The 12,570-nt window shown below is 41.5% G+C and overlaps 1 protein-coding gene across 37 annotated transcripts in view; it reads left to right on the forward strand.

Annotated features, from left to right (window-relative positions):
* LOC115143090 (gastrula zinc finger protein XlCGF57.1-like) overlaps positions 1–12,570 on the forward strand; it is a 32,242-nt gene that overhangs the window by 866 nt on the left and 18,806 nt on the right. For 25 of the 37 annotated variants that reach the window (XM_029683135.2, XM_029683133.2, XM_029683121.2 and 22 more), the window contains exons 2-11: positions 1,025–1,193; positions 1,502–1,687; positions 2,190–2,336; positions 2,913–3,039; positions 3,291–3,374; positions 4,148–4,231; positions 8,805–8,888; positions 11,138–11,221; positions 11,549–11,632; positions 12,311–12,394. In XM_029683135.2, the coding sequence (XP_029538995.1) occupies positions 1,149–1,193; positions 1,502–1,687; positions 2,190–2,336; positions 2,913–3,039; positions 3,291–3,374; positions 4,148–4,231; positions 8,805–8,888; positions 11,138–11,221; positions 11,549–11,632; positions 12,311–12,394 (1,009 nt within the window). In that variant the 5' untranslated portion in view covers positions 1,025–1,148. The remainder of the gene's footprint in view (positions 1–1,024; positions 1,194–1,501; positions 1,688–2,189; positions 2,337–2,912; positions 3,040–3,290; positions 3,375–4,147; positions 4,232–8,804; positions 8,889–11,137; positions 11,222–11,548; positions 11,633–12,310; positions 12,395–12,570) is intronic. The other 12 variants (XM_029683147.2, XM_029683157.2, XM_029683160.2 and 9 more) reach the window with 10 other exon arrangements.

Here is a 12,570-nt window from a genome sequence, read left to right on the forward strand (position 1 = left end):
ATTACGAGATAATCCTTTTAATTGTTGGGTTATGCCATTTAAATGTAACTTCAAGTAGCTGACGTTAGTATTTCTACCATTGCAGGCTAACTAGCAAACGTTAGCTAACCAGCTACGTTTTATTAAATGTGTTTCACTGTATATTACTACTTGATTGTCCATTGCCTTCCCACACTAGCTAGTTATTTCGTTAACTTCGCCAATTACGAAGTTAGTCAGTAGCTAGCTGCATCCAGGGAAAACTGCTCATATTTGCAACGATAACTAGACATTAGTGTATCAAAATGTTGCTGCTAGCTGCATGTAATAATGTTAGCTAGCTATGGGGTTGCTAAAAGATAGATTTAGACTTTCCCTGGATCATTATTTAGCCAGAGCCATATTATTTGACTATTGTTATTACATTGCATATATTTAGCTAGCTAGAGTTAGGTCAACTTTTTAAATTAGGAATATCTAAATGCATGGCTCTGGCTATAGCCATTAACTTGCCAATGTTGGTGCCATTGGTTTAATTTGTAAAATGTTTTTCAGCTGTATGGCTATTCTTAATCATGGTGGTCAGTTAGGTTAACCTATCTACAGTATTAGCGTTTTGTCCCAAATTCATGGTAGCTAGCTATACTGTTTATAGTTTTTACACCTGTTTGCTAGCTAACATTAGCTATATGATTATGTACACAATTGGAATTGGGTCCCTGACTGAATTGCTTGACCATCCCATTTTGGATATTAGCTAGATGTGTTGTATTAATGTGACCCGTGTTCAGGGCTTGTAGGCGCAGCTCTTTCAGGATCATATTTCATAGCTAGCAAAGTGACCTGATGACAGTGACAAACAAGGAGTAAACCAAATGACCTTCTACAGTTATTATGGAGATGCTAGTTTTTGAGTTATAATTGGGTTTTGTGTGGTTGGTGCAGTTACAATCTGTGACTCATTGCTGGTTTTATTGTTTTTAAAAATCATTTCATTATTATTGAATGTATTTTTATGTATTGTCCACATCCTCCTCTTCCTCAGTTTTAGTGCTAGATGAGTGTGGTGGGTGTGGCCCCCCGTCAGACTGACCATCCTGATTGACGGATCCCTGGATGACCTTGTCCCCGCCCCCATCCCCGCCCTCACATACACCGTTCCCACTGCAATGTCACACCTGCCCAGCAGCTCAGTCCGCGACCATATGAAATGGGTTTGTTTTCCAACAACAAAAAAAAATAAAATGGCCACAAACAACATGCCTACTATTAGGCAACATTATACAGTATCTTTTGTCACTCAGGATGTGGTCGTCATAAAATGTAAAGTGCTTGATTTTAATTTTTATCATCGGGTTTCATACTGTTTCTTGTGTAACTGTAACTTGGCCTCTGACAGTCTGCGTGTTTGTCTTCTCATTTGTTTAGCTCCTCTACACCCAGACTGGTTCTGTTTTATATATTTTTCAAAATGTCTGATTGGTACTAGATTTCCCTGACTCGGGCTCGGTTCTGTTCCTAGGCGGGGTTGCTTGGCTGTGAGGCTGTTCTCTCCAGTATGGCCCTGATGCAGGCCAGCTCCATGGCCGGTCCGCCCAAGAAGATGATGGCTCCGCTCGGCCATGGTCCACCACCCCAGAGGGATGGTTTAGACCGCGGTCCTCAGAGCCACATGATCCTGCCATCTGGAATGAGCTGCCCACCCCTGGTTAGGAGGAGCTGGGGCAATGCAGAGGGGGAGGAGGGAACTTTGTTGTTTATCATTGTCACCCACTGAAAGAACAACAAATTAGAAATGGATATATTTCCCATTGGCTAGGTCTCAGAAGTAACTTACTGTGGCCTGCTAATATGCCTAAATAAGTCTTCATTAATGATTTAAAGAGGCTGCCAGAATATATGCACCATTTAAAAGTAGTCATAGGTTACCTTCTGTATTTCTCTCTTTTGCCAATGTTTTTATTTTTATTTTTTACTGTTCATTATTATTTGTTTTCCCAGCATAATCATCTAAACGATTCTAAAATATCCTGTGGTTCATGTTTAAATTTCACACATTTAGAAAACATTCCTTGCATTCCGTTCTTGTTTTGTTTCTGTCTTGAAATCTAGGCCTTATCTGTAAGGTCATTTCTCATTTTAAGCTTCATACCATCTCCACCAGGAAGGCTGATTCACAGGCTCCTCTCCCTCTTGTATGTGCTCCCCAGCTTATCCGGAAGGAGGCTGACTTCCACGCCCCCCGCCTGCTGGACGAGAAGGAGATGAGGGCCAACGAGGACATGCAGCTGAAAAAGAAGAACAGGAAGTCAGGAACGCCCTGTAAAGTGAGAGAGCAAGACGGGAGGGGAGGGAAGGTCAGTGTCTCTGAATTTTAAAGCAAAACAGCCTCCGTGTGTTTAGGAGAGATTGTGTTATAAAAACGGTCTGAAGGTGTGTTTGTGGGTGTTTGGCTCGCTTTGTGCTTCTGTGTGTGTGTGTGTGTGTGTGTGACTGACTTTTTTGTCTCTCGCTGAGTTGGTGCCTTTGAGTTTGCACATTTTGTGTGGGGGGAGGAGTGCAGATGAGATGTGGAGGGGGTGGGGTTCTCTGGAGAGGAAAGGGGGGGGAGGGGAACACAATAACTGTTATTGTGTTTGAGGGGGGAGCAGTAACATGTGGGAGGGGGTTAACCCTGCTCTAGGTTTTGCTTTAAATGGCCAAAATGGTCAAAACATTGTTTTAATCCTGTACTACCTTCATTTAATTCAGCCTTTGTCAGCACTGGCTTTTCTCATACTAAAATGATTGTATCATATGTTTCCTTCTATACAACATGCTTGTTGTGATGATTTAGTAGATGTGTACGTTTGAAAGTTTTTTTTCTTCTTCTGTATGTTGTATTTAGGCCTACAATTGTATTCTGAGCCACTATTCTGTCATATCCTGCATAGGTGGTTGTTGTGGATGAGAATGGTAACTGTCCAATATCCAAAGTGCAGAAAAACTTCATCTGTGATCACTGTTACGGAGCATTTAGGAGTGGATATCACCTGAAGAGACACATCCTCATTCATACAGGTATGTGTCCCAACCACAATGGCCTACTACTGGAAGTTTTCCAATACCAGTTAGGGAGATGTTTAACATGCTTAGCTAATACAGTACGAAAATACATAAGGCCAGCAGAAACACCCGTTTGAATTAAGTGACCAGTGATTTTAATCTTGAGATGGCCTCCAAAAAGAGATTGTCTAGTGTCAGATTTTCATTCACAGTTTTTGGTGTTCTCTGTGGGGACCTTTCACTAAAACTGGTACTCTTCGGTTTAGGGGAGAAGCCGTATGCTTGTGGCATATGTGACATGAGGTTTATTCAGCGTTACCACCTGGAGAGACACAGCCTCATTCACACGGGTATGCGTCCTCTTACCGTACCCATCTCTCACTAAACAGGCTACACCTGTAGTGCTGCACCGGAACCCAAGTGTACAGGGTTTTCAGTGTTCTTTTGTCATTTGGACAGTAATTTCCAACAAAGCTCAACATTCCTTTCACCTCAACTATGTGAAGGAGAGGGTTATCACAAATGTACAAATGGGTCCCCCAACACCAATGAGAGTACAAATGAAAGATCTATTTGGTACAAATGTTTATAGATTGGCCATAGGAGGCTGTACAAAGGTCACAGTTTTAGGAAAATGTTGCTTTTAGTAGGTGAAGGTGTTGCTAGTTTAGCAGGAGCTCTTTGTATGCAGTATGAGATTTTGAATAGAATTTACTGCATGGACATCAAGCGACTGATTTTCTGAGACATTTTGTAATATTGGTAAGTAGACCATTTGAAGAGTGGTCTATAGCTTCTCCTATATTGGAAAATAAAACACTGCTTTACACGTTTGCATTTTTAATTTACAGTGAAAACTATTTGCTTTAGATTTTTTTGTTATCTGATATTTGTGAAATTCTCATTTGACCAAAAGCAAGATGCATTCGGATCATATTCAAGTATTATGGGTGTGTTCATCATTTGGCCATATGTTTATCCTTGTAAATATAACCAATAATCCTACTCAAATTCATTTGAGTGGACAGTTTGCAATTTGGAATAAATCCTTCTTTTTTTTTTCTCTTAAAAAAAAATTCTGTGCAGATTGAATAGCTAATATTTGTATGCTCTGTGTGTATAGGGGTGAAGCCGTACGCTTGTTCCATGTGTGACATGAGGTTTTTCCAGCGTTACCACCTGGAGAGACACAGCCTCACTCATACGGGTATGAGTCCTCTTTCCGTACCCATCTCACATAAAACAAGCGACCCATTTTACTCCTGTTTGTCATAGAGCAGCCTCTCAGTAGAAATGTATTGAGTGTAAAATCAAAAAGACCGCATGGCAGTTGGCCAGCTTCGGGAGCTCAGGATGTGACAAAGATCTTTATGCTCGGACAAAAACCATGTGGCCTTCATATAGGTAGAAATGCAAACTTAATATACAGTTACTGTGCCTTCAGAAAGTATTCATACCCGTTGACTTATTCCACATTGTTGCGGCCTAAATTCAAAATGGATTACATTTTTTTTCCCTCTCACCCATCTACACAAAATACCCCATAGCGACAGTTCTAACATGTTTTTAGAAATGTTTGCAAATGTATTGAATCTGAAATACAGAAATATCTTATTTACATAAGTATTCACACCCCTGAGTCAATACATGTTAGAATCTCCTTTTGCAGTGATTACAGCTGTGAGCCTTTCTGGGTAAGTCTCTAAGAGCTTTGTACACCTGGATTGTACAATATTTGCAAATTTCTTCATTTAAATCTTTGTCAAATTGGGTGTTGGTCATTGCTAGGCATCCATTTAAGTCTTGCCATAGATTTGCAAGACAATTTTATATAGAGCTGTAACTAGGCCACTCCGAACAGTTCCTAGAGGGTGAATGTTCCGATCGCCAAACATTAATGTACGATAAGCCTTGCGTTGCAATTATTTGACTTCATCTCGCACTGTTGGCAGTAGATGCACCCGATTCAGCGGCCTTGCACGCAGAGTAGGAGGCATGTCCCATTCTAAACTTTTAAAACCATGACTAGAGAGAGACTGTCAATGTCTATATTAAAGCGCTGCTGTTTATCAGTGAGTTCATGTTTACGTTTTTACTTAGCACTGTCAACACTTTCTATTCAACACTTTTTTCTTTTCTTATCAGCCGTTCTCCCTACTTCCACTCGCTCTACAACTAGCGTTGCAGTGAATGAATGAGTAGGAAAGTGTATCGATAGGCTTGCGTTTATTAGCGGCTTGCACCTTTTTGTAATATCGAGGAATATTTCATTTGTCTGGTCATAGGAGTAACGGCATACATTTTTGCATGAGGTAGAAACAATGCGGTGCAGCTCGAGTTTCGCCATCAGCTGGAAGAACGTTTTTTTGGTCAGTGTCAGGGGAGGAAAGAGAGAGTGGAGGGATGTTGAGAGGCGGACCGTTAGTCTGCTGCCCTCTCCCTCTGCTGAGTCTGGCTCCATCAGCCCAGCGAAATAAAAATATAAAGCAAATTATTTAAATGTTATTTCACTTTTTAAAATTGAACCTTTATTTAACTAGGCAAGTCGGTTAAGAACAAAATGATATTTACAATAACGGCCTACCAAAAGGCAAATGGCCGCCTGCGGGAATGGGGTCTTTGCATTAAAAATATAGGACAGAACACACATTACAACAAGAGACAACACTACATAAAGAGAGACCTAAGACAACAACATAGCATGGCAGCAACACATGACAACACAACATGGTAGCAACACATAATGGTAGCAACAGAACATGGTACAAACATTATTAGGCACAAACAACAGTACAAAGGGCAAGAAGGTAGAGACAACAATACATCACATGAAGCAGCCACAACTGTCAGTAAGAGTGTCCATGGTTGAGTCTTTTAAATTTAGAAGAGATTGAAATAAAACTGTCCAATTTGAGTGTTTGTTGCAACTCGTTCCAGTCGCTAGCTCCAGCGAACTGAAAACAGGAGCGACCCAGGGATGTGTGCGCTTTGGGGACCTTTAACAGAATGTGACTGGCAGGACGGGTGTTGTATGTGGAGGATGAGGGCTGCAGTAGATATCTTAGAGAAGAGGGTTTTATAAATAAGCATCGATGGGCATACAGAGATGACCAGTTTACAGAGGAGTGAAGTGACGTCTCCATAATCTTGCATGGGTAGGATGGTCATCTGAATCAGGGTTAGTTTGGCAGCTGGTGTGAAAGAGGAGCGACTACGATACAGGAAACCAAGTCTAGATTTAACTTTAGCCTGCAGCTTTGATATGTGCTGAGAGAAAGGAGTATGGCTAGACGGTACACTGTCCAAGTACTTGTATGGGGTGACTACCTCCAGCTCTAAACCAGGGCTGTCCAACCCTGCTCCTGGAGAGCTACCGTCCTGTAGGTTTTCACTCTGTCCCTCATCTAGCGCACCTGATTCTAATAATTAGCTAGTTGATGCGCTGTATCAGGTTGGTTATACCCGGGGTTGGAGTGTGAACCTACAAGAGGGTAGCTCTCCAGGAGCAGGGTTGCGCAGCCCTGCTCTAAACCCATCAGAGGTTGTAATCACACCTGTAGTAATCACACTTAGCTATGCCTCACAAGTAATACATTAACTGGTCTATTACCGGTGTGATCATATTGCCTACCTCAAATGTTGAAATATAATTAAAAAGTGGTCTGAGAAGAACAAGAATGCGTTTAGGGCAATTCAAGCAAAGCTAATATGCGGCGATAATGTTTTGGGCCTGTAGCCTACAGCACAAATGCCATTCCTACAGTACAGTTTTATTTTTTTTGCATTTTTTTTACCCGCTTTTTCTCCCCCTTTTTCGTGGTATCCAATTGTTAGTAGCTACTATCTTGTCTCATCGCTACAACTCCTGTACGGGCTCGGGAGAGACGAAGGTCGAAAGTCATGCGTCCTCCAATACACAACCCAACCAAGCCATACTGCTTCTTAACACAGCGCGCATCCAACCCGGAAGCCAGCTGCACCAATGTGTCGGAGGAAACACTGTGCACCTGGCAACCTTGGTTAGCGCACACTGCGCCCGGCCCGCCACAGGAGTCGCTGGTGCGCGATGAGACAAGGATATCCCTACCGGCCAGACCCTCCCTAATCCCTAGTCCTTGCCGATGACAAGCATACCCATAACATGATGCAGCCACCGCAATGCTGGAAAATATGGGGTGTGGTAATCAATGACGTGTTGTTGGATTTGCCCTAACAAAAAAACGTTTTATTCAGGACTTTAAAGTACATTTCTTTGCCACATTTTTTTGCAGTTTTACTTTGGTGCCTTATTGCAAACAGGACGCATGTTTTGGAATATTTTTTTCTGTACATGCTTCCTTTTCACTCTGTCATTTAGGTTAGTATTGTGGACTAGCTACAATGTTGATCCATCCTCAGTATTCTCCAAGCTGTTTTAAAGTTACCATTGGCAGCATGGTGAAATCCCTGAGTGGTGGTTTCTTTCCTCTCCAGCAATTGAGTTAGGAAGGATGTCTATATTTTATAGTGACTGGGTGTATTGCTACACCATCCAAAGTGTAACTGTTTTAATTTAACTAGGCAAGTCATTTAAGAACAAATTCTTATTTACAATGACGGCCTACACTGGGCCCGGATGATGCTGGGCCAATTGTGCGCTACCCTATGGGACTCCCAATCACAGCCGGTTGTGATACAGCCTGGATTCGAACCGGGGTGTCTAGTGACGCCTCAAGCACTGAGATGCCTGTGCATTAGACTGCTGCGCCACTCAGGAAATGTAATGTGTTTTTTATTTTATTTTTTATTCTAATTCTTTTTTTAACCCATCTGCCGATAGGTGCCCTTTGCGAGGCATTGGAAAACATCCCTGGTCTTTGTGGTTGAATCTGTGTTTGAAATTCACTGCTTGACTGAGGGACCTTACAATTATCTGTATGTGTGGGGTACAGAGATGAGGTAGTTTATTAAAAAAATGTTTAACAATATTATTGCACACAGTGAGTCCATGCAACTTATGTGACTTCTTAATTAAGCACATTTTTAGGCTTGCCATAAAAGGGGTTGAATACTTACTGATTCAAGACATTTCAGATTTAAATGTTTAATTAATGTATATATAAAAAATCCTAAAACATCATTCCACTTTGGCATTATGGGGGTGTTGTGTGTAGGCCAGTAAAAACGCAATCTCTATTCAATCCATCTTAAATTCAAGCTGTAACACAACAAAATGTGGAAAAAGTCCAGGGCTGTGAATACTTTCTGAAGGCACTGTATATGTATTTAAATTGTTTAAAACTATCAGACTCATGGGGCAAAAGTCAGTCTCTTGCCAACAGAGGGAATGGTCTCTTGATGTCCAAGCCTTGCACATTACTTACTGGTCCTAGTTCATGGCTAGTTATTGTAATTGATAATGGCTTGAAGTTGGTACAGATTATTACTGATGACAATTTTGTTTTAGGTAAAAACTTATTTTGATGTCAGTGAAGGGTTTCCTCTCTTACACTTTGCCAGCTAACATTTCTGTAGTTCATTCCCAATTGTTGCCATTGAACCCAAATTGAATTTGATTGGGCATAAAACATTTTCTTGTTTTAACCTTAAATGCACACTGGAGTGTTTGTCCCCAGGGGTTAAGACATGGCAACACACATTTGACCTCTAGTACTAGAACTAATCAGTCCTTACATTTGTGTGAAATGTATATGGTTATAGTTTGGGAGTTGGGTATTGTTTTGTGTTCCACTTTATGCAATAGGAACACTAGCTAATATATTGGTACTCTGTGTGCATAGGGGTGAAGCCGTTTGCTTGCAACATGTGTGACATGAGATTCTTCCAGCGTTACCACCTGGCGAGACACAGCCTCACTCATACGGGTACTGGTTCGCACACCGTACCCCTCTTAACAATGGGCTATAAACACTGATGCTGCACTTAAGCACCAATACACAGGTTCCTTATGTTGTACTTCACAACAAACTAGGGTTTTAGAACCGCTTAACAATTTGTGGCTTTCAATTAATATCTCTGGATTCACTATCTTGGCAATTTCATTGTCTTGTTAAATTGCCAAACCAACCCTTTAGTAGGATAGTGCATTAATAAGCTATATTTGTATACTCAAATGACTGAGGTATGCTGGTAATTGTTTTGAATTACATTATAGCCCTTTTAAAATATTTTGAGTGCATTCAGAAAGTATTCAGACCCCTTCACCTTTCCACATTTTGTTATGCTACAGCCTTATTCTAAAATTGATCAAATATTTTTTTCCCTTGTCAATCTACACACTACCCCATAATTACACATTGAAAACTGTGTTTTAGACATTTTTGCAAATGTATTAAAATTAAAGAACAGGCATACCTTATTTACATAGATATTCATACCCTTTGCTATGACACTCTAATTTGAGATCTGGTGTATCTTGTTTCCATTGATCATCCTTGATGTTTCTACAACTTGATTGGAGTCCACCTGTGGTAAGTTCAATTGGACATTATTTGGAAAGGCACACACCTGTCTATAGATGGTCCCACAGTTGACAGTGCATGTCAGAGGAAAAACCAGGCCATGAGGTCAAAGGAATTGTCCGTTGAGCTCCGAGACAGGATTGTGTCGAGGCACAGATCTGGGGATGGATACCAAAACATTTCTGGAGCATTGAAGCTCCCCAAGAACACATTGGCCGCCATCATTCTTAAATGGAAGAAGTTTGGAACCACCAAGACTCTTCCTAATGCTGGCTGCCTGGCCAAACTGCGGAATCGGCGGAGAAGGGCCTTGGTCAGGGAGGTGGCCAAGAACCCGATGGTCACTCTGACAGAGCTCCAGAGTTCCTCTGTGGAGATGGGAGAAACTTCCAGAAGGACAACCATATCTGCTGCACTCCACCAATCAGGCCTCCATGGTAGAGTGGCAAGACGGAAGCCACTCCTCAGTAAAAGGCATGTGACGGAAGCCACTCCTCAGTAAAAGGCATGTGACGGAAGCCACTCCTCAGTAAAAGGCATGTGACAGAAGCCACTCCTCAGTAAAAGGCATGTGACAGAAGCCACTCCTCAGTAAAAGGCATGTGACAGCCAGCTTGGAGTTTGCCAAAAGGCACGTAAAGGACTCCGACCCCAAGAAGCAAGATTCTCTGGTCTGATGAAACCAATATAACTTTTTGACCTGAATACCAAGAGTCACGTCTGGAGGAAACCTGGCACCATCCTTACGGTGAAGCATAGTGGCAGCATTCTGCTCTGGGGATCTTTTTCAGTGGCAGGGACTGGGAGACTAGTCAGGCTGAAGGGAAAGAATTATAAAATATTAGAGAGTGGTGTGTTAATGTGTTTTTATACATCTGTTTTTTCTAGTCAGTGGTCTCTAACCAAGTTTCTCATATTTGATGACAACCTGCTCCAGCGGACCTCAGAATGGGGTGAAGGTGCACCTTCCAACAGGACAATGACCCTAAGCACATAGCCAAAACGATGCTGGAGTGACTTCGGGACAAGTCTCTGAATGTCCATTGGGGGTACCAGCCAGAGCCCAGAACCCGATCGAACATCTATGGAGAGACCTGGAAATAGCTGGGCAGCAACTCTCCCCATCCAACCTGACAGAGTTTGAGAGGATCTGCAGAGAAGGATGGGAGAAACTCCCCAAATACATGTGTGCCCAGCTTGTAGCGACATACGCAAGAAGACTCGAGGCTGTAATCGCCGCTGAAGGTGCTTCCACAAAGTACAGAGTAAAGGGTCTGATTACTTATGTAAATGTAATATTTCAGTGTTTTATTTGTAATAAATTAGCATAACGTTCTAAACCTGTTTTTGCTATGTTATTGTGGGATATTGTGTGTAGTTTAATGAGGTGAAAAAATGATTTAATCCATTTTAGAATAAAGCTAACTTAACAAAATATGGATGAAGTCAAGGGGGTCTGAATACTTTCCCGAATCAACTGTTGAATAATGGAATGTCTCAGTGCAAGCTTTGCATGGCTATTGTGACGTCTCAGATCATTTTAATTGCTGCCCTTGTTCTGGTGCATCAGGCTTTCTTCGATGAGTGTTAAGGACTACTTAAACATAGGGCAAGAGGCAGACTTCTCTAAAGTTGGTGCTCTGTGTGTATAGGGGTGAAGCCATACGCTTGCTCCATGTGTGATCAAAGATTTTTCCAGCGTTACCACCTGGCAAGACACAGCCTCAAACATACGGGTATGGGTCCGCTCACCGTACCCATCTCACACATTTAGGTGCTCCAGTGAAATAATTTTACGTAAGACCATCGAGTTTGGATTCGTACCAACAATGAAATATTGCAGATGGACTCCCAAGAAGCTCTATAGGAACAGCTTGAATTAGTTTTGCAATGTTATGGACATGTTTCACCGCTGCCACTACTTTTAAAATAGGCCACTGAGTTTTCCAAAATGTTTGTCCATATGTTTGTGTCTGGCACAATACAAACCCAGTTAATATATGCATGATGCTCTTAACAAGCCTTATATACTGACATGACTGGTGATCTGTGTGTGTGTATAGGGGTGAAGCCGTACGCTTGCTCCATGTGTGACATGAGGTTCTACCAGCGTTACCACCTATCGAGACACAGCCTCACTCATACGGGTATGGCGTCTGTTCACTGCTACCTCACTGGAGCTAGTGACACAACATTATTCAGTTGAATGTACATGTTAAGTCCCCAACAGCCCCATGCATTGTCAAATGTTCTGACAAAACGTATTTGTAGGGTTAGGCCACTTTTTTAGCACTCAGGATATTCAATTATACAGGATATTCCGTGTTGGATGTCCTTGTGTTGGTAACCCCTTCTTAATCTCAAAAGTGAATGGAATGAAGAGGCTTTGTTGGAAACTACTGTCCACTGGAAAGAGCAATCTCAATCTCCATGTTATCAAATATTAGAGTGGTGTGTTGTGTTTTATACATCCAGGTTTTTTCTAGTCAGTGATCTCCTAACGAAGTTTCTCATATAATTGACTCGTATTTTTAATAAGGGGAGTGATTTATCACCAGATGAGATTAATTTAGGTGATGTTTTTTAGCTTTAGAGAACGGCATTGTATGATTTGAGAAATGTAATTGCAAGTACTCTTAAGGGTAGTTGCACAATTTGTTTTTTCATTGTAGTTCCCCTCGAAGTGATTTGTTTATACAATTATTTAAGTTGTATACAGGAAATCCAGCATGTTAATGTCTAGATTTTTTTTTTTAAATCAGGGAATGCATATTTTAAAACTGACAAAGATGGCTAATATCTGTCTGCTCTGTGTGTGTGTTTAGGAGTGAAGCCATATGCTTGTTCCATGTGTGACATGAGGTTTATTCAGCGTTACCAACTGGAGAGACACAGCCTCACTCATACGGGTATGTGTCCTCACTTTAAATCTCCCTCTCGCTTCAATCTGACATTGCAAATGTCATGCATGAGCCCCACTGCAATGTGTGGTTACATGAGTTGTCGATGTCATGTTGGGGTATAATGGAATTGAATTCATACATATGACTGCATCAAACTCGAGTTTGTATTGTTAAAGGCATTT

This window comes from Oncorhynchus nerka, linkage group LG15 (genome assembly GCF_034236695.1).
Source record: "Oncorhynchus nerka isolate Pitt River linkage group LG15, Oner_Uvic_2.0, whole genome shotgun sequence".
Lineage (NCBI taxonomy): Eukaryota > Metazoa > Chordata > Actinopteri > Salmoniformes > Salmonidae > Oncorhynchus > Oncorhynchus nerka.